Source organism: Carassius gibelio, chromosome A3 (assembly GCF_023724105.1).
Source record: "Carassius gibelio isolate Cgi1373 ecotype wild population from Czech Republic chromosome A3, carGib1.2-hapl.c, whole genome shotgun sequence".
In the NCBI taxonomy this organism is placed as follows: Eukaryota; Metazoa; Chordata; class Actinopteri; order Cypriniformes; family Cyprinidae; genus Carassius; species Carassius gibelio.
Window position 1 is genome coordinate 12,752,143 of NC_068373.1, and position 27,324 is coordinate 12,779,466.

The 27,324-nt window shown below is 37.1% G+C and overlaps 1 protein-coding gene across 1 annotated transcript; it reads left to right on the forward strand.

Moving 5' to 3' along the window:
* The first annotated feature begins 2,627 nt into the window (after window positions 1–2,627).
* On the forward strand, window positions 2,628–19,699 carry LOC127947165 (rho-related GTP-binding protein RhoN). Its single transcript, XM_052544170.1, has 5 exons — window positions 2,628–3,031; window positions 3,829–3,916; window positions 14,880–14,989; window positions 17,836–17,970; window positions 19,072–19,699. Exons 1-5 carry the CDS (start codon window positions 2,891–2,893, stop codon window positions 19,339–19,341), a joined length of 744 nt encoding a protein of 247 aa, XP_052400130.1. The 5' UTR covers window positions 2,628–2,890; the 3' UTR covers window positions 19,342–19,699.
* The last annotated feature ends 7,625 nt before the right edge of the window (window positions 19,700–27,324 follow it).

Genomic DNA, 27,324 nt, shown 5'->3' on the forward strand with positions numbered 1-27,324 from the left:
TCTTAAAAATTTTACACAACAGAGGACCATTCAGATTAACTTTCATCAAATGAAAACCCTCAAAATAGTGAAGAAAAAAATAAAATATATACTCGCTATCATAAATTCATTTAAATTTTAGCCTATCATTTTGATACAAACAAGTTAACATTCATGTTATTTATCACATTATGCAAAGTTGTTGCTTTTCATGGAGTTATGTGCTAAACAGTGAAGTATTACAGTAATCTAGATGGGAATGAGAGCATGTTTAAGTCGATTAACATTTTTCAATTCTTTCTTTCTTTCTTGTATTTGATATTTACTTTATCTACTAACGAATGCAACATCGGCAGGAAATTTAACATCACATTTATCTATGCTTGTTTGTTTGTTTTCAGGGATTTATAATGAAAATCTCTTATACCAGGAACCTAGGCAACATGCCACAAAGTGCAACTGGCTTTAGAAACTATAAAGAAATAACGGCTGAAAGAAATTGTGAATACAGTAGGCTACAGCTATGCAGTTATACGGTCATAAACCCATTGTGTGAAAGTAAACATTTATGGACAGCAGGAATGAGGTAACCTCGTGTGGTTAGTAATGGACCTTTTCCTCTAGTTTCTAAAATATATTGTGACTACAAAATAATATATTTATGTTTCGGTGACAACAACCCAATGCTAAATAAAACAACATGAAATGCTTTTCTAACGTGACAAGTGCTTGTCTCGTGGTGTTTGTCTCCCTCTGCTGGTAACGGCGGGCAGCGCTTGATGGTGTGGCTGTTCAATAGAACTGTCTGCGGATGATGGTTGTCAGTAAAGGTTGGGTTTAGGACGTGAACTGAATGCCTGAACGCAATACAGAATGTAGAAGTACGATTTCAGTTCCTGGGCAAAACTGAATCAAATTTTACTATAATCTGTTTTTTTTAAATACCATTTTAAAAGTTGTCTAAAGACCACATATCTAGCTTAAAACACAATATAGCCCATATAAAGAAGCTGAGAACTCACAATGACTATTAAAACGAATCAAAATAATTACTGCATTCTTGTAAACGATAAACAATAAACGATGTCCCCTCTTCAATCTGATTTAATTCTATAACCAAATAAACAAAGTGAGTAGATGTCCACACCACTCAAAAAAATGTAAATAAAAAAAATAAAATAAAAAAATTCAAGATTCAACAGCAGATGGCGGCATTACATTTATAATGAATGCAAAAAATTAAAATTAAAACAGCCTTGTAGACAGTCTTGCACTGAAAACTTGTTTGGCAGAAACATAAATGTGTAATTAAGGCTAAACCAGTAACTTGTTTAACATGATGTTGAAAATATGTAAAATAATACAATATTTATCTAATATTTAATATTTTTAATTAGATCTATATATATGCATGTATAATTTCTAGTGTAAACTGATAGATGATTAGATGTTTTGCTTTTTGCTATTACACCCTGGAATATATATTGCTGCTGCTGTGTGTCCTGTTTCAGGATCTTTAGAACCATCTGTGTATATATATATATATATACACTCACCTAAAGGATTATTAGGAACACCTGTTCAATTTCTCATTAATGCAATTATCTAATCAACCAATCACATGGCAGTTGCTTCAATGCATTTAGGGGTGTGGTCCTGGTCAAAACAATCTCCTGAACTCCAAACTGAATGTCAGAATGGGAAAGAAAGGTGATTTAAGCAATTTTGAGTGTTGCATGATTGTTGGTGCCAGACGGGCCGGTCTGAGTATTTCACAGTCTGCTCAGTTACTGGGATTTTCACACGCAACCATTTCTAGGGTTTACAAAGAATGGTGTGAAAAGGGAAAAACATCCAGTATGCAGCAGTCCTGTGGGCGAAAATGCCTTGTTGATGCTAGAGGTCAGAGGAGAATGGATCAACTGATTCAAGCTGATAGAAGAGCAACTTTGACTGAAATAACCACTCGTTACAATCGAGGTATGCAGCAAAGCATTAGTGAAGCCAAAACACACACAACCTTGAGGCGGATGGGCTACAACAGCAGAAGACCCCACTGGGTACCACTTATCTCCACTACAAATAGGAAAAAGAGGCTACAATTTGCACAAGCTCAACAAAATTGGACAGTTGAAGACTGGAAAAATGTTGCCTGGTCTGATGAGTCTCGATTTCTGTTGAGACATTCAGATGGTAGAATCAGAATTTGACTCTTTAATATTAGAATTGAATCTAGCTAATATAGGCTACAGACATATTTTTGGTTTATAATTGTAACCTGAACTTTCTCAACACTCTGTAGCTAACACATTAATATTTAGAGACAGAAATATAATTTTAATGCAAAATACGAATTTATAATTAACAGAGATCGCACTCACAACGAGCAATGGAAACGAGCAACTCACAACGAGCAATTCTTTCCAAATTAAATATTTTAGATAGTATAGAAATTGTGACTTTTTGACTGGTATTGATAAATTGCACTAATGTTCCAATTGCGTGTATTTAATGCAAATTTCTTGATATTTTTAATGACCTTGGGAACCCTGGATGGGCGACTAAGTGATGTGTAAAATCGCATCGTTAAAACAATTTCCATTCACGAGCCAGAGGGGTCGCTTAATTTACACCATGCCCAGAGCACAGCAGGAAGGCAACCTCCCCGCATCGTGTCATTAGAACTCAAGAGAAGTGAGTCAAGAGGCAGCAGCACGACCCGCACGCCCGGCTCATGACGCGAGACTCACTCGAGAGCGCGTGGTGTCACCGTGGGAACCGGGAGACTGACTGGCGGACAGGGGAGGGGCGCGCGCCGGTGTGTGAGTGGACGCACGCTCGCTCTGGCACATCGCCGTTCACTCAGAGAATCATTCATTCAGCGCTATAGAGAAGCGTCATCAGGCAGCGGATGGTGCTCGTGCTGATAGTGAAGATGATGATGATGATGATGGAGGGACAGTGCAGCCGCTGCAAGATCGTGGTGGTCGGGGACACTCAGTGTGGAAAAACGGCGCTGCTGCATGTGTTCGCCAAGGACAGCTTCCCAGAGGTGAACGGATCTTAATACTTTTCTTTCTATCTAAAAAAATAAAATAATAATAAATAAAATAAGTTATTAAATATGACGAATGCAGCGATGAGAAAAGTCAGAGTATGTGTGAAAGTAGTATGACCGTTTCAAACCAGTGAACTGTAAGTTGCATTAAATGTAGTGTTTTTTTTTTTTTAGTTCATAATATGTTATGAGTTAAATCATCTGCATGATGTCTCGTGCTTGTGTATTAACGGACTGGTCACAGTAGAGTGCATGTGGATAGAAAGATGAGCAAGAGGCTCGTTTTTAACTTGGCACCGAGGCGTTCACTGCACGAGACGCAGAAGTGAGACCGCTAATAACCAGGGTGCGAATTGAGTTCGTCGCACGTTTTATTTTTACATTTGCATTTTAATCACTGACGAAAAAAAAAAAAAATATATATATATATATATATATATATATTATTATCATCATTATTATCATCATTATTTTACAAGTTAGAGCCAGGTGGACATCGAATATGTTTTTAAGAAATTGTCTGACAACTCTAAGTTAGCCAAGAGACAATTCGTTCTCAAATAAGAGATTTTTTCCCCAACTGTCTGAAGTAAGAAAAGAAAATAATAAATAACTTGTAATAATAACCAGCGAAATATAACAGAAATCGAGTTTGACGAGTGGGTAACCATAGCAACTAGGCTGCGCCATGATTTGAATGAAAAAATCACTATTTATTGGTTTATTATTTAAACAGCATTTTTCTTTCTTTCCTTTTTTTTTTTTTTTTTTTTTTTTTTTTTTTTTTGCAGAATTATGTGCCCACAGTGTTTGAGAACTACACGGCGAGCTTTGAGATCGACAAGCACCGCATCGAGCTGAACATGTGGGACACATCAGGTGAGATCTGGCTTGGCATCAAAATCGCATTCATTTTTGGAAAATCGTATTTTTACCAAATGCTGGGTATACAGCAGGGCACTGTATACTGTATCACTTGACATAAACTAGAAGTAATGTCAATGTGAAGTTTTATCTGGTTGACTCCTTATCAGTTCACACAGTCAAAACAGATTTGGATTTAAACATTAAATGTGCATGATAATTACACGACACTTAGTTAAATAAACATGCTTGTAATGCAGTCAACTATAATGACAATGTACTCATTCTCTCTCTCTCTCACTCTCTCTCTCTCTCTCTCTCTCTCTCTCTCTCTCTATATATATATATATAAGATCCATATGAAATTAGGCAGTCTGCTAAAGGTAGTATACTAGTATTCCAGTCCAAACATAGCCAGTGATGTACTGTGACTCGAGCATTAAGAAATCTTTGCATGGATAAACAGATAGCAATAGCAAAAGCTGTACTGTAACAAATCCTGGTGCCTGTCTCTTCTATGCCTGGACATGGTTCATTCCTGTCCCTCCCATGGCTTGGCTGACCCCTTGTGAACTTGTATGGGAACGACTGAACATGGCTTTTTTTTTGTCTTTGGTCATTTTCAAAAAAATGTGACGTCTGAACTACAAAGTGTCAGGAAACAGAACTTTTGCTGCTTTGATTTAACAATACACAATAGACAATGCAGGGTTTTTGTATACGGAGTAGGATATGATCCTGTTATATTGCTATTGAGCAATATAATATTGCTATTGAGTCCTGGACCCTATCTGTGGGTGAGATCTATAATATAAATGGCTTTGTGTGGTAAGCCAGAACTCCAGTAATATGTTCAGGGCTGTGAGTAAGTGTTTGTACAGTACTGTCAGTGTGGATTTAAGCACACTTGGTGTTAAGCTACATCATTGCTGACACACACTCATCCTGACGCACACTTCAGGGGGTTTCTCAGCAAGTGTGACCCATAAATCCCCCGCTCTAGGCCTCTGCATGTTCCCCACCCTGCTATAAAAGTCCTTTATGGGAATTTCTTTTCTTGTCATCTCCATTTTTAAGTTCCTGTGGGAATGTTTTCCTCTCTTGCTGTTGTTATTGGTCTGTAGGGCTGTGCTGGGTCAGACTGTAACCCTGTCGAGAATAAATCTTTGCTTAACTGCAAGCGCTCTCATACCACAATCTGGGACACAAGAGTGTTTCAATGTGGACTGTGTCAGCCGGTTTTGATCTCTATCACTGTTTAAAAATGTTGTCAGTAAGCCCTCTTGACAACAGCAGGGCACCCATTGGCTTTGTGTGCAAAAGTATATGTATATGTATTCACGTCTGTTTTATTGGCTGATACATCTTACCAAAGTGACCTAAAATAATTCAAAATTTCAGAAAAATTTGAAGCAAACAGAAATAAAAAAAAAGTGCTAAATTGAAGCTTTTCCCAATGTATGGCCCCATACATTAAATGTGCTTCTGTATCACTTGTGCCACCAAATGCATTTAAAAAACAATGGCTATATTTGGAAAAGCATGGCATACTACTCTTGCTATTTCTGTAGTATGTATACTGTGCAAATCTTTGCAGGAATGGAATACCCAGATGACCTTCTACATTTGAGAACATGTGCAGTATACAACAGAGCTCACTGCATGAAATATTGTATCCCACAATTCAATGAACTTGACTTGATCTTTCAAATCCAGCGTGATGAACGAGCCAGACATAGAATCAGCTACAAAATCTTTTTCTTGACAAATGTTAGTATGTGTTGTTGATTTGTTTCCTAATTAGCAACTGCTTATTGTTGTCTCTTCACATAAAAGAGATAGTTCACCCAAAAATGAAAATGTGATGTTTCTCTGCTTACTCCCAAGGCATCCACGATGTGGGATTGACTTTGTTTCTTTAGTAGAACACAAACAGAGATTCTTAAAACAAACCGTTGCAGTCTGTTAGTCATATAATGCAAGTGGATGGGAATCACGGTTAAAACATACAATAAAAAAACAAAAAACATACACAAACAAACCAAATTAAACCCTGTCACTCATGGCAATACATTGATGTGTAGATAGACATAAAAACGATCAGTCTGTGCAAAAAACTGAATAGTATTTATATAATTTTTTTCCTCTGATGCACTGCAATGCATGAACTTTGACACTCCTAATTGAGTTTGTAGATAGAGTGTCAATGGTCCATTTATGAGATAGGTGGTGGTTATGCACTTATATCTGCGATCCACCATAAAGCAAGAAGAAGATGCCTCACATGCAGGCCGTGAGTAAATTAGAGATAAAAGGGTTAATTAACAAAAAGCATTAAAAGATATGTGGCAAAGTAAATGGGATGGTGAGAATATAGGACTACATTTATATAAAATAAAAATGAAAATAGTTGGAAATGAGAGCACTTAATCAATCATTATATATAATAGGAAAACATGAGTCTGGTCTTTATGTTAAATATGATCTTTCTGAAACAGTTATTTTGATATCATGAAAAGGATATGATAACGAAAGATTACAATTTACAGAAGCACTTCATATAGGAATTAATCAGAACTCACTTCAGAAATTGTTAAATAAAGATGCAACTATACATTTGTTTCACATACCATTTAAGTATCTCAAAGATACAGAGTTAATGAAAAGGATTTAAATAATTATGTTTTTTTTCTTTCTTTCCTTAAGTTTTCCCTTAATTTCACTCTCCATCCTAGCAGGTGGTGGTATATGTACCTAAAGCTGGTTTGCCAAACGCAATAAAATATTAAAGAAGAAGAAGAAAAAATTCCATTCTTTGACGATTAAGCTAAATAAAGATGGTGTCTGACAAGCTGCGCAAAAACACGGTCATATTTTGCTCATGTTTTGGTGGCATCTAATGGTGGCAGTGTAACTTAAATCACCACAAACACCATTTCCCAATACTAAATAGGCATACTATTTTAAATACTACCATTTTATTTACATAAAATATTATTAATGGAATAATAATATTTAATGAACAGTAACAGCCATCATAAAAGTTGCTAAGCAATTCAGTATAAGGGGCAGCGCTCTAATATAGCCTAAAGTTACATAAAATATAAAGTTATGAGGCTGTGCCCTCAGCCAAAACTATTTGCTCTGGAACAAATAATATATCAATGAGACCAAAGAATGCCTGTTAGAGTTACCCAAAACAAATTATATCTCATGTTTAAGCACTATAGAGACACCAGAGCTAGCTGCAGATCTGACCGAGCTGAGGCGGCTGTCAGCGGGTTCAGAAGCGCTTGAACAGCTGCTTTAGCCCTGGAGTTCACATCTCCAAAAATGTCTAAGCAAATAATCGTTATTAACAAACCACATATTTTAAGTCTAAACAACAATATTCTCACCTACAAAAATTAAAATAACATCCTGTGACACAAAAACAGTTTTGTTTATAAAATAGTGGATTTGGTACATTTAGAAACTAATATGCATCTTTTTAGGGCTAAATAAGGGTCCCGCACAGGTACCATTTTTGTGGGAGTGTAGGATAAAAATATTTTGACATGAAAGTGATTCACTTTAAGTGTTCCAAAATGATGTAACTATGTGGATACATCTGAATTTGTCACTTGATTTGTTAGGGATGAATGTGTGTGAAAAGTGAATTTGCAGTTGTAAAATCGAGAGCTGGATGAGTGTTTTGGCCCGGCCATCTGGAGAACTAGGGCAACTAATGATTTGATGACTAATGAGAAATGAGTAATGAGAACGTTGAATGGTAATGAGAGGCTCCCTTTGTTTAACTGCGTGTGATTTGTTTTTCTGTTATATGCTGTGTATGCTTTCTTCAGCTTTTGCCTCAGTATTTTCAGTCATTTTGAACCATCCCCTCAGTTTATATAACCAAACAAACTACATGCTGACAGACATCAACTTACAAAGAAGTCTATAGGACTGTAAACATACAACTTCCATTCTATTATTCGCATATCTGTCAAGGCAGTTTTTATTTGTTTTGAGATACTGAGAGCTGAGATGAAAATGGTAATCGACAGCATGCTGTATATGTTGTTGATAGAGTTTAATGGGAAATTTAAAATGATAATTTACTCATGTCATTCCAGAGCTGATAACGATTTTTTTTTAATGTCGTCAACACTTTTTTTGACAGTCCACTTTCTGACATTCTAACTATATGTAATTTTGCAAGTACATGTCATCTTCCCAGTCATTAGAGCATTAGTAGATTGTCTGCTTAAAATCTGCTAGAGCTTTATTTTGATGGTCCCCCAACAGACATTTTACTGACTATAATTAAACTTTGCAAGTACATCAACTTATTCTATTAACCCTAACCTAACAGTCTACTAATACTCTAATTTATTAGTTGACATGTAGTTGCAAAGTTACTTATATATATCAGAATATGTCTAAAGTGGAAGATATATTATCAAAATGTCCACACAGTGCACTTTCATTGTAAATGCAAAAACGCTTCAAACATTCTTCAAAATATCAAACAGGTCATATGGGTTTGCAATGACATGAAAGTCAGTAAATGATGAAAATTTTGATGAACTATCCCTTTAGGTACTTTCCTAAATTTAGGAATTTAGATCACTTGAATTCTGCTAAAATAGTCAAACATAGGCCATGTACACATCACACTGTCAGTCTTCAAACATAATGAGGTTTTTTTTGCCATAAGTTTGCTCATAGGTCAAAATAGCAAATACCAAATGCACAAGATGGTAAAATGCTGCTTTGGTTACCACTGTGTCAGTCATCAATGATAAATCCTGCACACTGGAAATTAAATGTTAATGCAACATTTCAGTCATACAACCTTCATCAGGCATTGTTTCTGCTGGCATAACATCCTTCTTTTCAGTTTAACCTTTTCATGCATTACCCTTAGGCCTGTTTAGAGCTTCCAAAATGCAAACATAAACACACATTCACACAGGTAATCACGCTGTGTCTCTGATGCTTCTTAATGAGGTGTCTGTCGATGTCTGTGTGAGCATATGTGTGCTGCTACTGAGCTAACTGACACTCTTGTGCTCAGGGCTACATCTTCAACAATTACATTCCATAGAGTTCTGCTTCATGCGCACACACACACACACACACACACACACACGCATCAGCACAGCTGGCGAGAGGTGAATCTAGGGACTGGAAGAGGAGAATGTTTACTGGCAAACATTCAGGTCAGCGTTTCATGCGGACACGCTGTTCTTAACAAGACACAAATTATGTCTAGCACTACAGACATACTCATAGTAATAATGTCTCAAAAATAAAACAAAAAGAAAACAACCGGCCGAGATTTCTGTGGAGACATTTAATAACCACTGCAAACAAGACAGGAAATTAATGTTTTTTTTTTACCATGAATACGTGAATGTTTTTGGATTGGCGGAGGAGAGTGATCATAAATTATATAAATTATAAAGACTTCAAATTATAAAATAGAAAAACAGATAAAAAAAAAGACAACAGGAGTGTTAAGAAATAAGCACACACACATACAAAAGCAAACAGGCTGAGATAAGGAGCAGCTGTACAATAAACACTGTTTCTGTGTGTGTGTGATGTGTGTGTGTGTGTGTGTGTGTGTGTGTGTGTGTGTGTGTGTGTGTGTGTGTGTGGCGGGGGGGGGGGGGTTAATTAAACTATACTTTGGGGACAACTAAATGATCACATACATTTCATGAAATTTGATAAATATTATTTGGCCATTTGTTGTTGTTATTATTATTACTCTGTTGTTGTTAAAGAGACCCCCCCCCCCCCTCAAATGCGTAAATTAATAATAATAAAAAATAAAAAAAAACCAGAATCACTGAGTTGGAAAAAGGATCGCCCTCTCCTAAAATGACTTGTGTAAACTCAATCAGGTGTAGCTAACCACCTTCTCAGTGGCGCATAAAAAGCCATTTGACTTTCAGCTGTGATCAGCTGTGGTCAGTTTGATCAGCTCAGCATAAAAAGAGCTTTCCTGGAGCATTTCAGTCCTTGGTAGTGCAACTGAAGCAAATTATGTGTGGCAAGGAACTGTCAGAAGATCTCCGGGATAAAGCTGTGGAGAGTCCCAAGTCAGGAGATAGATGCAAAAAAAAATGTTTTAACGGCTTTATCAATGCCTAGAAGCAGAGTGAAGTCTATTATTAAGAAGTGTGAGGTATTTGGTACAACACAGACCCTCACTGGATCAGGACGTCACTCCATACAGAATGAAAAAGCCAAGAGGAAACTGCTCAGAGATGCCACCAAAAGACCTACTGCAACTCTGAAGCAGCTGCAGGAATTTATGACAAAGAGTGGTGATTGTGTGCAAGTGACAACAATATCACAGATTCTGCACAAATGTGATTTGTATGGGAGGGTTGAAAAAAAAAAAAAAGCCACTCCTCAAGAAAGGCCTCATGCAGTCTTGACAAAACACATCTTGAAGATTCTGAGGCAGATGAGACTAAAATTGTATTATTTGTCCTCAACAGCAAACAAAATGTCTGACAGAAATCTGATCCAGCTCACAGTCCAGATAACAGCATTCCTCCAGTAAAGCATGGAGGTGGTAGGATCCTGTTCTGAGTGTTTCTCTGCAGCAGGGACTGGAGCACTTGTCAGGATTGAAGAAAAAAATAAATGGGGCAAAATACCGTCTAATTCTTGTAGAAAACCTTCTCCCCTCTGCCAGAAAGATGTCAATGGGAAAAAGTTTCACCTTCCAACATGACAATGACCCAAAGCACACAGCAGAACTGAGCACACAGAGGTTGAAGGAGTAAAAGGTGAATGTCCTTGCATGGCCCAGTCAGAGTTCAGACTTAAACCCCACTGAAAATCTGTGCAACGACTTGAAGACTGCAGTCCACAAGCGCTCACCATCAAATTCACCTGAGCTTGAGCAGTCCTGCAAAGAATAGTGGGCAAATATTGCAAAGTCTAGAGGGCCTATCATACACCTGGTGCAAGTGTCTTTGCTAGTTTCAGCCCGACGCAGTTCTCATTTTCCCATCCTGCGTCGCGTTGTTTAAATAGCAAATGCATTTGCACTCATTTGTGCGCTCATGGTCATTTTTCAATATAAAACAACAAAAGATTAAAATGTAATAGATTATTATTGTGTAGACTACATGAATCTAAAATGCTCTTATATATCGTTAAAATAGGGCCCTACATGTGCAAAGACTACAGGATGTTATTAAAGCAAAAGGTGGTTCAAAAAAATACTGTCACAAAGGGGATCCTTTTTCCAACTCATTGATTTAGTTTTTTGGGGGGGGTTAGTTGTTGTTGTTTTTTGTGACATTGGAGTTGTATCTTGAACTTGGATGTTTTAAGTTTCATTGAGTAAATACAGCAGGATAAAACAAAATCTGTTCGTCTTCATTTCAGGATTCAAAGCAACAAAATATGATCATTTTAAAGGGGGGGATGATTCTTTTCTAAACCCACTGTATATGTAAGGAATGAAAGGAAAATAATTCATACATAAAATAAATGATAAATGTATATATATATATATATATATATATATATATATATATATATATACATACACTCAACAGCCACTTTATTAGATACACCTGTTCAATTGCTTGGTAACACAAATTGCTAATCAGCCAATCACATGGCAGCAACTCAATGCATTTAAGCATCTAGATGTGGTGAAGACGACTTGCTGAAGTTCAAACCGAGCATCAGAATGTGGAAGAAAGCAGATTCAAGTGACTTTGAACGTGGAATGGTTGTTGGTGCCAGACAGGCTGGTATGAGTATTTTAAAAACTGCTGATCTACAGGGATTTTCACACACAACTATCTCTGGGGTTTACAAAGAATGGTCCGAAAAAGAGAAAATATCTAGTGAGCGGCAGTTGTTTGGACGAAAATGCCTTGTTGATATCAGAGGTTGATATCAGACTGGTTAGAGATGATAGAAAGGCAACAATAACTCAAATAACCACTCATTACAACCAAGGTATGCAGAATACCATCTCTGAATGCACAACACGTCGAACCCTGAAGCAGATGGGCTACAGCAGCAGAAGACCACACCAGGAGCTGCTCCTGTCAGCTAAGAACAGGAAACTGAGGCTACAGTTCACACAGGGTCACCAAAATTGGACAACAGAAGACTGAAAAAATGTTGCCTGGTCTGATGAGTCTCGATTTGTCGGGACATTCAGATGGTAGGGTCAGAATTTGGCGTAAAGAACATGAAAGCATGAATCAATCCTGACTTGTCTCAATGTTTCAGGCTGGTGCTGGTGGTGTAATGGTGTGGGGGATATATTCTTGGTACACTTTGGGCCGCTTACTACCAATTGTAAGCCCTGTACCCTGCACAGCCTACCTGAGTATTGCTGCTGACCATGTCCATCCCTTTATGACTACAGTGTACTAGTGATGGGTCGTTCTTGAACGATTGGTTCATTTTGACTTTAATGTGACTCGGGAAGAACAAGTCGTCTCGGGAGTGATTCGTTCAGTCGCGCATGTGCAAAATTCTATAGGCTCTGTACTGGAATTAGTCAAAATCACCTGTTTCAGTCGATGCAGTCTGAGCCATAAAGAGAATGGATTAGTTCATCTATTGAGTATTCAGGTTTTTCGAGTCATTCATTCAACACGTGACAGACCCATAAGCTTTACCCTATACAGTCTGAGCCTAAAAGAGATTTAATAATAATAATAACCAACTCTTTATTACCTTTGTTACAACATTCAGTGAATGGAAAATAACTTTCATGACAGAAATTCATGCATTTATAAACTGTAAGAAGTAAAAAGTTCACTTTACTCACATGGTTTCCACAGTCTCCAGATCTCAATCCAACAGAGCATCTTTGGGATGTGGTGAAACAGGAGATTCACATCATGGATGTGCAGCCGAAAAATCTGCAGCAACTGTGTGATGGTATTATGTCATTATGGACCAAAATCTCTGAGAAATATTTCCAACACCTTGTTGAATCTATGCCACAAAGAATAAAGGCAGTTCTGGAAGTAAAAGGGGGTCCAACCTGGTACTAGCAAGGTGTACCTAATAAAGTGGCCAGTGTGTGTGTGTGTGTGTGTGTGTGTGTAATGCAAAAATATTACTTCGAGTAGGGTTTGGGTGATTATTAATGGGTTTATATAAAAATAGACAATAGAAGTATATTGAATATTCTCATTTAAATAGGTAAGTAAACAAGTTTATTTCCCTATAAAGCTGTTTATAGGGAGAACAAAAAACAAAATCTTCTGTGTCCGTGTGGACTAGGACACTCAACCTTGCGACAAATAACAATGACTTGAATATGACGACAGAAATCACCTGTTTTTCATTCCAGTGTGTCTCTCTGAACACTTTTATTAGTTTCTTCTTATCCTTATTTGCACTCTCATCTAGGAAATTTGATTGGACCATCTTTCCCTGTGGTTAACAGACCTGCCGGAGGGAACTGTGGGACATGCGGCTCAGGGTGGCTCCTGAGGCCAGCCCATAATAACTGATCGCTTTGATCAGCGCTTCAAACACTCATTGTCACTCTCACACTTCCTCTCTCTCTGTCCCTCTCTCTGTCTATGTCTGGATCTGTGTCCTCACTCGAGGGAAGGACAGCAGAGTGAGAGATGGTTTCTCTGTCAGGAAAGACAGAGGCAGTTCACAAGCCCATTCAAAGTACTGAGCATTATGTGCATTTTCTGAATGTGTCCCACTATCCCATGAGCTCTACTTTATCCATCACAAATGAACTGGAAGCAATATAACTGATTTATTTTATTTTATGCTTGTTTACTTTTGATCACACTGCTAAACAAATTAGTCACTATTACACAAAATCGAATTAATAATAGTTATTGTTTTCTGTAATTATAACTGGTCGGTTTAAATGTAATTTGTTGAGGTCACGTGACAACAATAACATAATTCTGGCTACCTGAAATAAATAGGAGGATGTTAGATTGATAAAAGATGATACAAATATAGGTTAACTAAAATAAAATAAAAATAGAATACAAAAACCTGTTTTATTTTAGCTAGTTGCCCAGAAAATATTTCTCTGTTTCATATAGTTGACTTAATGTATTAAATGAACTCAAACTAAACTATATATATATATATATATATATATATATATATATATATATATATATATATATATATATATGAAAAAGAAACTAACAGAAATGGCAAATCACAATACAATTACTAAAGCTGTAACTAAAATTATAAGGGAAAATCTTAACATAAAGACTAATTCAAAATAATAATAACAATAATAATATCTCAATGATACTAAAATATCACTGGTGATAACCTCATCACATTGCATTAATAATGTCCAACTTTTATCTTGGAAATAGAACCATTTATTTTGCAGTTATAATTTTTGGTTTGTTTGTTTGTTTGTTTTGTTTAGTTTTTTAAGATATCTCTGCTGTATAACTTTTGGTTCCTTCAATACATTGGAAATGGAGTAGGAGGTTGGGCACAATGCATTGTGGGAAACAGCGGGTAAACCATGAACACTGACCTGAGCTATGAGTTATGATATTATTGTCAGAATTTGGATTTGTCTAAAATATTTTGACTGTCATGAAAACAATATCATGGCGACTTGACTTGACTCGACTGAGCCCTGGGACAACGGTGGCTTAGAAAATTCATATAATGTGCACAGTATACAGAATACATTATTCTGCAGAAATAGTATGGAGACTAATGTTGAAAATCTTATTCTGAGCACAGCCAAATAGAAATAATTGACTGTGCTGGAATTAAACTGACCTCTCCTTCCGGTTCAGGCACTCACCACTGTAGAAAGATCAGTCTTTTATATCTTCTGCCCTGCTGTATGACCCACTGTACATCATTTGTACATGCCACAGCATTTGCAAATGCCATTAGCAGTGTTTCCTCTTTGATTTGAACATCACCTTTATCGTAATGAAGTGTTTTCATCCTGGCTTGTGTTCTGCAGGGTCCTCGTACTATGATAATGTGCGGCCCCTGGCGTATCCAGACTGTGATGCTGTGCTCATCTGTTTTGATATCAGCAGACCAGAGACGCTGGACAGCATCCCTAAGAAGGTCAGAACTTCCTCTTATTTCCTTTTTCTCTCCTCTTATCCTAAAAAAGAAAAATGTAAGTATAAACTTGCTGAGTGCGTTTTGGAATGACATTATAAGCTCTAGTGGTAAACACACACATACTTGCAGCATTAGTCTCTCGCTGTGAAACACAATGTAATTGTCCACTAAGAGAAGTTTTTGTTTGTGGGTGTTTAGCAGTGGGGGAGTATTACGGCATTGTGGATTTACACAAAAACACAAGCTTTACCTAAACACAGATGCCAACAATTATGTGGTGATGAGGGTGTGAGCCTAGCGCTGAATGTGTTTTTCCATTCTAAGTATTTTTTTTATTATATGTTGGGTGAGAAAAAGATATTCAGATGAAAAGAGTGGGCAATAATATGACACATTGCATGTATACACTGCCATTTAGAAGTTTGAGGTCTGCAAGTTTTTTTGTTTTGTTTTATCTTTCAAAAAATGAATGCTTTTATTGAAAAAGGATGCATTAAACTGAGAGGAAAAAAAATGACAGTGATTTTGTTTTGATAATTTTATTTCCATTTTAAATGAATGCTGTTGTTTTGAACTTTCTATTCACTAAAGAATCATGAAAACATGTACAGGTATCGCAGTCAGGAACTAGTTAGAGTAATAATATTACTTTTTTTCTGTAGTGTAACTAATTAGTAATAAGATTTCAATAATAATATTACAGTTACCATCCGTAAAACAGCTTGCTATTATATTATCAATATAAATCATGTTACTACAATTAAAAATCTTATTACCTTCTGTGATTTCTTTTGATAAAATACTGTCGACAATGTAGCTACAAATAATAGCTACAATTAGCTTCAAGCTACGCATGAAAATGAATACAAAACTTTTACATAACAGTCACTATCAGTAACCATTGAGTATTTGGCAATAACTTCTGACTGCGATACAAGGTAGATTTTGGTCAAATGATGAGGCAGAAGTATATTGTTAGAAACATTTTGGGGGGGGTATTTTATGGGGAAGATTGATAAGAAATGTGACACTGCACACTGGAGTAAAGACGCTGAAAATTTATCTTTGCATAAATTGTATTTTAAAATATCTAAAAAAATAAAATATATTTTCTGGTTCTGTTATTTTGAATAGTAATAACATTTAAAGGTATTACTGTTCATATTGTATTTTTGATCACATAAATGTAGACTTTGTGAGCGTAAGAGACTTTTTTCAAAAACATGGAAAAGTCAAAAGTCAAAAACAGACCCTATATATTTGAACAATATAACTTTTTTTAATTAGAAAAAAGTGATTGTATTTGTAATTATCCCAACATTTCTCCAAAAGCCTTTCATTCTCTAAACCATCACTGTTGTTCTTCTAAATGCTGTTTTATAACAAAGTTCGGGAGGAACAGTCGCAGTTCATTAACCTGATTAACACAAGTGGAGACCAATCAGTAATCAACTCATGACAAGGTATAAATAACAGCAGAACCTATCTCTGTTCATTGACAGTTTTCAGCATCCCTCCTCCACCCCATTTCTCCTCACTTATAGATCCATCTACTCTTACCACAACCGGGGGGAGTACTCTGGGTTCGGGCCACATCCCGAGCTCGGAGCCCTCCACCCGGACAGCACGCCAAATACGCATAAACTTACGGTATTAATATACGTAGATGTGAACTCGTGAACCCTGTCACAGCAGACACACTGAATGTCTTTACACCAGAGACCTCAGCATCTCACCTCTGAGGCCACAGAGGCGGAGCTAAAGGCTGTTGTGGAATGTTGAGAGGCAGGCGGTGACCTCCGATTGGCCAGTTAACAGTGGCATTTAAGGTTAAAGATCACAGCATTGTTTGATGGATGGTTGAACACATTCAGAACTTGTGGAATGGTTCCATAGCTGAGATAGCTGAACCTTTGCAGGGGCTGGTGAACAACACACGCACACACACACAAATACACCATGCATGCTGACACACACAAGCTGTCTGTATAACTGGATTTAGATGGTTCTGCATTAGCAGGAATGTTCCTGAAACAGGTCTTGTTGGGATCATTTTAAGCTACATTGATGTAAAAGTATATTTAAAACCAATGTTGTTTACCATGCTGTGGTTTAATTAGTTAAAAACTGGTGTAAATATTGTGCGATTTGATTGTGAAAGTAATCAATGTGAAAGTAGTCAGATTGCTTCCCTAACTCTCTGGTATGTATGCACAACTACATTATGCACTCATTATGTGCATATAAACTAGCTGAAGTAATGTACCACAGGCTCACTGTATCACAGTGGAAACAACTATTGCAAGTACTGGCCATAAAATGAAATCAAATATTTAAAATGTTACTCCTAAAGCTGTTAATAGCTGTGTAAGAAAGAAAGGTAGTTAAAACAGTTAAAATATTATTATAATTGTAAAATTGTAGTTTTCTATTTGAATTGATATTGAAGTGTAATTTATCCCTGTGATGCAAAGCTGAATTTTCATCATCATTACTCCAGTCTTCAGTGTCACATGATCCTTCAGAAATCATTCTAATATGCTGATTTGCTGCTCAAGAAACATTTATCATTATTCATGTTGAAAACAGTTATGCTGCTTCATATTTTTGTGAGGATTCTTTGATTAGGAAGAATTTATTTGAAATAGAAACTTGTTTGTAACAATGTAAATCAGTTTGGTCAATTTTGTGTGTCCCTGCCGAATACAAGTATTAATAAAAATAATAAATAAATGTGAGCACAAACTTTTGAACAGTAGTGTAGATCAGTACCTAGGTAAGTAGATGGGTCGGTCAGTAGATGGATAGATGCTTTTATCTAAAGATTCTTTCTATCCCTCTCTCAGTGGCAGGTGGAGGCTCAAGAGTATTGTCCTAATGCAAAGTTGGTGGTGGTTGGATGTAAGATGGATATGAGAACAGATGTCAGCACCTTACTGGAACTGTCCAAACAGAGACTCATACCTGTCACTCATGAACAGGTGAGCGTACACACACTCACACACACAGAGGACAAGAACATGATGAGAAAAGAGAGATTGTTTTAGGACATTAGTGTTTATTCAACTGATGCTGCACAAACATAAGAACAAAGATGCATGGTACTACACAAACATGCCTTTACATAGTCTGGAAGTCTGCTAGCAAGTTAACAGAACAGATATACCTTGTAGACTGTCAATTCAAGATTGAAAAAAGATGTGTGCGAACTGTGAAATGTATTGAAGAGCATGTGTGTGAATAAAAAAGTCCCATTTAAAAAAATCTAAAACGAATCTGTTTTAAGGTTAAGCCCCGCCTTCCTCACTGACTACATGAAAATATTGTTTCAAATACTTTTAGATGGAAGTATAGTATCACACTCTGCAGTTGACTAATGTCACAGCTTGAAATGTCATGTCATCCACGTCCCCAGGTTGCGTTTGAAACTGTTTCTTAAGCACGCACAGACACTAAATGAAAGCTCTATAATTACACACAGAAACTGAAGTCCAGAGACAGAAGTAGAAAATGTTTCCTTTATTACGTCAATGCTCTGAGCTGGTCAACTTGCTGTAGCAATATTTCATTATAAAACACCTAGCTCTCTCTGTATTTCTACTCTGTACTGAGAATTAGATATGGCACTTCACATGAAAATGGTGCAATTCTGTGTCCCACAGCTTTCAGTTTAAAAGGATCAGAGGCACAAAGTGTATGTTTTTGTTGTGAGGCCTATTAGACATGTTCATGTACTTTCACTGACCTTTTGTTGGAGAAATAAATGACATTTTAGAAGAGCTTCAGGTCTTATTTATGCACCCTATTTGTGGAAAGTATATGAGAAAAAAAAATAAAATTAGCTGACGTGAACAAAAAGTGCGAGAAGGGAGGGGATGAAAAAACGGTTGAGTGGCATGTTTATTTTTGCTTTGACATTTGGTTCAGCTTTTGCTGTAATTCATACGAACACCAAAAAAGGGTTTCCATTAAAGAGCGTGAGAGAGAGGAGTGACAAGCAAATTGAGAAAAGATAATGTAAATTCACTTGGATGTTTCTGACATGGTACAATTAAGCTGACTTGTTTCTTTCCGTCTATCAGGGGAGCTCACGAGCACGCGAGCTGGGCGCAGTGGCGTATGTGGAATGTTCGTCCCGAATGTGCGTGAACAGTGTCCGAGACGTCTTTCACATCGCCACGCTGGTGTCTGTCAGACGTGAGGCCATCCCGAGCCTCAAGAGAAGCTCCTCGCGCCACGCTCTCAAGCGCATATCTAATCAGCCTCTACTGCCAGTCAGCTCACAAGCCACGCCCCTTGAACCCAACCCGGCCCTCAGGGAGGACAGAGCCAAGAGCTGCACAATCATGTAGACTAATGCACACACAGTCACAGTGTGTGAATGAAGAGATCTGCACAAAAAGAGACAGATTCTCTGTATTTATAGGAGAGTCATATTGTCCCATATATGGCCCATATGGGATTGTACAGCTGTGTGAATACATTATACAGAGGAGCTCTATTTATTAACTTCAAGTTTGCTTTTATTTTTTATCATTGTGGTATTGCTTCGCAGACGTAAGTGTCGCAAACTGTGTAAAGCAGATGCAAAAGAATAATAAAAAAAAGGTTTGGAATTTTTTGTGTGGACAATTTCAATGATTGTCTCTCTTTGGACACACTTTTTCAGAAATCGAAGATCTGTAGCAAGCTCACTTGTGTGGAACTAAATCCCTGGAATTCTGGAGTTCTGAGAATCTTTCCCCAGCATTAGCCATGATTAGCATTAGCGTTAGCAGAACAAAGACATCTGTGACTTCTGCTGTTCGCTCCTTTACATGTGTGACAGCACCATCAGTCATGCTTCATGACATTACAAAGACTTCATTCACACATCACACTATAGTGAAACACCAACGCAAATGCTGTGTAAGAAAAGAGTTACTTTGTGAGCCAGAATTTCTGTAATTACTGTGCGACGTTTGGGTTTTCTAGGTTACATACAAGAAAAGTCCACTCAAAAATTTAATTCCTTCATTGTTTAATCACATTGTTCATTGTTTAAAAACCTGTAAGACTTTTACTGTACAGATTTAAAAACACTGGGACATTTTTCGGAATATTTACTTCAGTGACACATTTAACTCTGTTGATTTCAACAGAAAATGTCATTCAGTTTGTAAAAACACTTTACAGCAAACCACTGCAACGTAGAAACACAACACACTCGGTTTCAAAAATCTAGTGTCACTTCTCAGTGCAAAATTGTGATCTAATTTCGACAGAACAGAAATGTACACACACACTACAAATCAAAAGTCTAGAGTATTAAAAAAAGATCAGTACAGATATTATATTTATACAAAAGATTTCTATTTCAAATAAATGCTGTTCGTTTACACTTTCTATTGATCAAAGAATCCTGAATAGAAGTGTCACATTTTCGACAAAAATATTAAGCACAACTGTTTTTGAGCACCAAGATATAATAATATTTCATAATATTACTGTTTTTACTGTACTTTTGAAAAAAAAAAGAACAAAATCTATGTAGTACAAAATAATTAATATGACTTTTAAAAAAAGTGCTTTGTACATTACCAAAAATATGAACTGGTGTTGCTTGCCCCATAGATTTCCATTGAAAGTTTGATTCTGCAGAATTTATCAAAAGTAAACAATTGTTCCCAGTGGGCTTTACAAAAGTGTGCAGGAACAATTCTACATTTGTTTCAATGTATTTCACTCTAATTTATATTGTAGAGGCCATGGGAATAGGGAATATTGTGCTTTATATGTCTATTCCAATTTGGAATAAAACCATAATCCAACCTCAAAGAGAAGCAACTCAAGAATTCTGGCTTTGTGCTGCATTACAGTGTTCTGGAGACAACAAGCTGTGGTTATTTCTGTATGCAAATTCTCTTGGAGCCAGTTAGATGCACGAAGAAACCACTAGGGCTTCATATCAGAAATATGCAGTCATTGCCAAGGCAACTGTGAACAGCCCTTTGTGACATCACAACACAGTCTAGCATGAGGATATGCTGTTGCCGTGGTTTCTGGAGGCTCTATGGAGAAGTCCATCTATTTGAACAAACAGAGAAATACGTTCAAACACCTGTGCATTCACACACACACAGGTCATGCATCCAGCCCCAAGTGACGGATGTGAAAGAATTAGTCATGTTTGATTAATTTTACATGTTCCGTATTATTGGACATTGCACACAATCATGTTCACTCACCATCTAATGCCTCAGAGACACACACACACACACACACACACACACACAGAAACGTGGCATGATGAGCTCCTGACAGTAGCAGGTAGCTGAGGCTGCTAGCAACAGTCATGACCAGCCAAGCCCTACAGCTCAGGCTGAGTGTAAGAGGATTAGTGTGTGTTTGTGTTTGTGTGTGTGTGTGTGTGTGTGTGTGTGTGTGTGTGTGTGTGTGTGTGTGTGTGTGTGTGCGTGTGCGTGTGCGTGTGTGTGTGTGTGTGTGACAGTTAGTCATCATGTTCACTCTGAATATTCAAAGACACATTCTTCCTTTCAAAGTCCTAACACTGTTTTGACTCTAGAATATGAAATTACCCATCTGCTGAGCAAAACAGTCATGACATGAGGATTTAAAAAGAAGCATGCAATAATGCACACAGTCCTAAAATGATTTGTTAGCCAAAGAATTTGATCAAGTGTGTCTCTAGAGTGTGTTTATGAGTGTATCCAACAGGTTTTGGCTATACTACAGGGACCAAATGTCCGCAAGAGGATAGTAAAACTAAAAATCACTTCATAAACATATTAAACATTTTTAATGACCATATAAAAATGCCGAGTGAATTGCATCAGGGTTAGGAAATGAAAAATATCATTAGATTTGTATACAACAGTGGGAGTCAATGGAAAGACCTGACTATGATATGAAACCAAATGTGTGAGTGTGTGTTGCTGGCAGGTCTTGTTGAATGGCAAAATGCCCTTTTGTCTGCGGGTAACCAAATGAACAGACAACAGCAGTGAATTAGCATTCGCATTAGTATTCCAGACTTAAATTCACTATTTCAACTGAGAGTTCACAGGTGCGACGGAAGGCAAAAAAAACACAGAGCTAAATATTACAAAATCCTCTTTGACAAGGTGACGTTTCTGTTTATTCACTGTGCTTTGTTTATGAGCGTTTGTTTTGCCACCACATGATTTAAGATATTCCAACAACTCTAACCATTCTTATAAAACAGTAATAACAAAAAGTAATCTGCAAGCTGTTTCACTGAAAACAATACATTAATAAAAATGGTATTAATACAAAGCACCTAGATTAAAATGACAGACTGACTAATAAGTTCATAATAAGCAATATCACAAAAGAGTGCTGTTTGAAAGCAGCATGACACGCTTATTTCCAGACCAACAGTGAGTGTGCATTCAGTCTGTTCAACAAACATTATTGAGTAACTTACATGTTAGACACAAAATCATCAGTAAGTTTGGATATTGGTGCTCTGCTCTACCAACAAATATAGTTCCAATTGAATCAAGCAACGGGTCTCCAAGAAACACAGTAGCAGTGTTCATGAATGAATCAGTGTGATTGAATAAATCTGTTGCACGAATGATTAAATGACTCACTCTCTTACAAAGGTCACTTGTTTGGTTCCTGAAGACTTTGTTGTTTTTTAATGAACTAAATGGCTGAATGAGTGAATATATGACCCAGTCTACATTTACATTTATCAGACACTTTTATCTAAAGCAACTTACAGTGCATTCAGGCTATACATTTTTTGACCAGTATCTTCCCTGGGAATCGAACCCACAACCTTTTGCACTAAGCCACAGGAACCCAAGTGACACAAATGACTCTATCAACAACACTTGCCCACACCTGATATAACTAATATGAAAATAAAATAACTTACTGTGTTCACATTTGATTGTTCACGCTAACTTCAAATAACAATGTGCAATCAACTTCTTAGCCAGCAAACAATCAGCTTATTAGCATTCTAGTGAATTTCAATGGCTACAAAGACTTTTGATTTACTACTTAAAATTGGAGTCACATGTACTGTACCATTGTATTATTGTTTGTGTGTGTGTGTGTGTGTGTGTGTGTCGGGGAAATCCAGTCATTTCATAAGAAATCCAAACAATCATGAATTTTTTGTTGAACAACATAAATTAGCTTGTTTTGAAAATGACTGAAGCTGTGCTTCATCCATCACAACACTATTGAAAATAGACCATTTTTGTGCTGAAATTTTACTAAAATGTAACCACACCCCCTATAAAGCGAACAAAACAGACAATAAAAGGCTGGTCTTGGCTGTTTTCAGCAGAGTTTGTATGTGTGCACTCGTGACTGATTATGTCAGCGCAGTCTGATTGTGTTTTGGCTGACCGACACACACACAGAACTTGTGGAACACCCACTGTTCAGACTGAGCTTCATTGACACTAAGTGAGTCTCCAAGCGAACTTTGCTCTCTGCATGTGTCCACAAAAACACACAAACACACTTACAGAGTAAATAAATACTGATGAAACACTTGCTTTCTGTCTGTAGTACTTTGTGTGTGCATGCCTTGACATTGGAGTTCAGATGCCAAATGACGGATGAGAATGTTGATGTATTTTCCAGATGCATTTAGCTGATTCTGCTTTTTAAGTATGCAAACAAGGTCTACTGGTGTCACTCAGGCAAGAGGCCAAAACTGCTGTAGAAAGAGACAAAACAAAAGGAGAAAAAAAGACATGAGAGAGATGAAAATAAAGTCTTTGAAGAGTGACATGGACGCTTGACAGAAACAGCGTCAACATACACAAACACTCATCCTCAGTTGTGGCACTGATTGGTTCAAAAGTTAAAGGTGAAGGCTCAGTGAGATTCTTTTTAGTCTGTCACCAGTCTGTCTGACTCCTGAGACCAGTTGGAAACGAGTCAAGGGTTAAAATGCTGTTTTGTTTTGTCTTTTGACACCAGAGAGGTTTATAATACATGGGAGTTAGTATTACAATTCATCTCGAAAGCAGATCTTTATGAAAGCCAAAAGGTATAGAAGGCATTTAGTCAATATCCATTCTGAATCAAATGTAGCATCCCATTCATTTTTAACCATATACACATTCACTGCGCCATCTAGAAATTCAGCTGGCTTACAAACTCTACATTTCAGTCAAACAAATGCTGTTTTCGCTGGATGCAAACAATATGCATCAAATGGTTATTTATATTTGTAAATATACTTAACTATAATGGCAGGAGAAAGCAATGTAAATGTTGGTGGAAAACTGAATGCAACTTTACAGCACTACAGTTATGTTTCTCTTCTCCGCCAGGTTCAAAGTTTATGGCCACCTAACTTGGAAAATCGGTTAAGCCTATCAAAATGATCTCAGAGTTTCCCAGTTGCAAATATGTCCTTCAAAGCCTTTCATCTCCAATTTCTGACTAGGAGACTTGCATTTACGTTACGTTGCATTGACGTTAATTTGAAGCAAAGGTCAAAATTAAAGAAAAGATTAAACATATACATGGAAAGATCATTCACTATAAATAACATGCATTTCTAAAATATATACTTGAAGTGTAAGTCACTCACTCGGCAGTCATCTTTGAAACATCCCCATTCAGATAAGCAAAGGGCTTGCAAGAGCTGTCTACTTGAATATGGAAATAACAAAATCTCCAAAACTGTTTACTAATCAATATTGTTTTCATATATAAAGTCAGCAATAAAATCTGACAACTGTATAAGACGTTTTGCTTCCTTACCCCAAAAGACTCAAAACAAAACCAAGCTTGTCCTGTGTGTTTGGGAATCCATAAAAAAACAGACTAATATTAATACTTTTGGTACTTTCATGAACATGTTTCAAAGATTGAATAAAGTGGGGGTTTTTTGCACACAAAAAGTTTTCTCGTAGTTTCATAAAATTCATAGACTTCATCTTCATTTGTGTCACTAAGATGAACGAAGGTTTTTCGGGTTTGGAATGACATGAGGGTGACTAAACACACACACACACACACACACACACACACTTTAGTAAAAAAAAAAAAAGACTGCACATTGTTGATTGTATAATAATTGGGGTTGATGCTAATGTTAGTCATAATTAACATTTTACATTTTATTGCTGCTATGGTTTGCTTTTGCTGACATGAATAGTTCATCCAGAAGTGAAAATTTAGTCATCATTTACACATTTTGTTCCAAACCCATATGACTTTTTTTCCTCTGTGGGACACAAGAGTTCTGCTCTTTTCTGAACAATGAGAATGAAAGTTAAAGGTGAATGTGAACTAAACAAGCTCCAAAATTGATTAAAAAAAAAGTAATCTTATTTTGCAACAAAAACTAAACTCTCATTTCTGGGTTACAAGTTATCATAAGCGTTCCTGTAGCTCATCTCGTATAGCATAGTGACAACAGCACGACGGTAAGTGGTTTTGGGTAAAATCATTTCTGCCTGAGACTGAGACAGGTTGAATATATTTGGGCAGAACACCCCGTCCGTCATGGCTTTCAGCCAATCAGATTCCCTCTGCTAGGGGATTGACGCAGCAGGAGTGCAGACACGGCCCCATATCGGCTGACACCGGCTGCTTTACAATATGTCATCCTGTTCCTCCGAGAGCACAACAAATCATTCATTCACACTTCAGACCTTCCTCTCATATTATGATCACTCTACGCTGTTTTCTCACCTCCTGTTTTTCTCTCTCTCTGCATAAGCACACACACATATGCCTGTAAATCTCACAGTGGCAAAACACCAGGGAAATTAAAGCAAATCAGTCAGCCTTCACACCTATGCTTGAACACAGCCTAAATCAACCATATCACTGTCTTTCTAAACACACACGCACATTCTCCTTCAAACCTGCACACACAATCAGATTTACCCTGTGCAAACCTCTTATTCAACCACTCTGCCTCATTTATGTTTGACTTCGATTACACCCTTGAGACAAACAGAAGGAGACACATACAGTGTGCAGTAATGTGCGCCAAGGCTTTGGGGCTGAGTTGACAACCACAACTGCAGTCAGTGGGCAGCAGCTGCAAAAATACAAACTTTCATCTGCTTTAGGACTTTATAAAACTTTATAAAAAATTACTGATATCACCCTAAAAAGCCGAACAGCTCTTTTTCTTTCCTTTTTCCCCTCGATCTTTGCTGAGACACAGGAGATGTCCTCAGTGAAATGCAGTGGTGTAGTATAAGGCAGCTTATGTTGACAGAGCATCTAATCTAACTTTAGTCTTTACTCATACACTTTCACTTATTAAAGTTTCCAACTATACAAAGCAGGAGAAGGTATAAATATATATGACCTGAACCCTAAAGTGGGGTGAACTGAAGAGTCTGGATACTTCAGGAATCTGAAGGATCTGGAGTGATTCTATATGAAGGAATGGTCTCTGATCTCTTGTCAGCTGTTCTCCAAACTCTTTAGGCATCATAAGAGAAAACTCAGAGCTGTTATCTTCAGAAAAGGATGTTGCAATAATTGTGGCCAATGTGAACTAGAGGAAAAACACAAAAGGAGCTAACATTGTTATGTCTATCCAAGTCTGTTTGGTGCCACTAATAGTGCAGAACTGTATACGTCACCTTTAAAGACTTAAGGTCAAAAAGGGGTGAACAATAGTTATATCAAAGCAGTTTGTTGCGGGAAAGAGACTAGAGCTGATCAAGCATCGTCTCTCTATCCTTCTCAACACAAGTCTCTATTTACACTCATAAGCTCTCAGCTGGGCTGTTGTTCATCACTTCACTTGATGAATTCTATTCACTTCTGTTCAGCAGTTCTCTCTCCTCATCCTATCTCCTTGTTGTTCACCATTCATTGTCCAGGTCTCTGTGGATGTGTGTTGGCACACATATATGTAATTAGTTATGATCAGCTGACTTTCTCAGACCACATTGCTAAAACTGTCAGATCCTGCAGATTTTCTTTATTAAACATCAAGAAGATCAAGCGCTTTCTTTCAGAACATGCTGCTTGTTAAAGCTCTTGTTCTGTCCAGGCTGGACTATTGCAATGCCCTCTTGGCAGGTCTTCCAGACAGTTCTATCAAACCTTTACAATTAATCCAGATTAATTTTTAATGAACCAAAAATAATGCATGTCACACCTCTGTTCAGCAATTTTCCAATATCTGCTCGAATAAAATTCAAGGCATTAATGTTTGCCTACAAAACTACCACTGGCTCTGCACCCATTTACCTCAATTCATTACTTCAGACTTATGTGCCTCTAGAAGCTTGTGTTCTGCAAGTGAACATCGCCAAATAGTGCCATCCCAAAGAAGCACAGAATCACTTTCACAGACTTTT

What these genes read in the sequence shown, in the direction of transcription:
- LOC127947165 (XM_052544170.1), top strand. Translation starts at nt 2,891, where the DNA reads ATGGTGCTCGTGCTGATAGTGAAGATGATGATGATGATGATGGAGGGA. An exon ending in GAACATGTGGGACACATCAG is followed by an intron (nt 3,917 to 14,879) that starts GTGAGATCTGGC and finishes TGTGTTCTGCAG; the next exon opens with GGTCCTCGTACTATGATAAT. An exon ending in TACCTGTCACTCATGAACAG is followed by an intron (nt 17,971 to 19,071) that starts GTGAGCGTACAC and finishes TCCGTCTATCAG; the next exon opens with GGGAGCTCACGAGCACGCGA.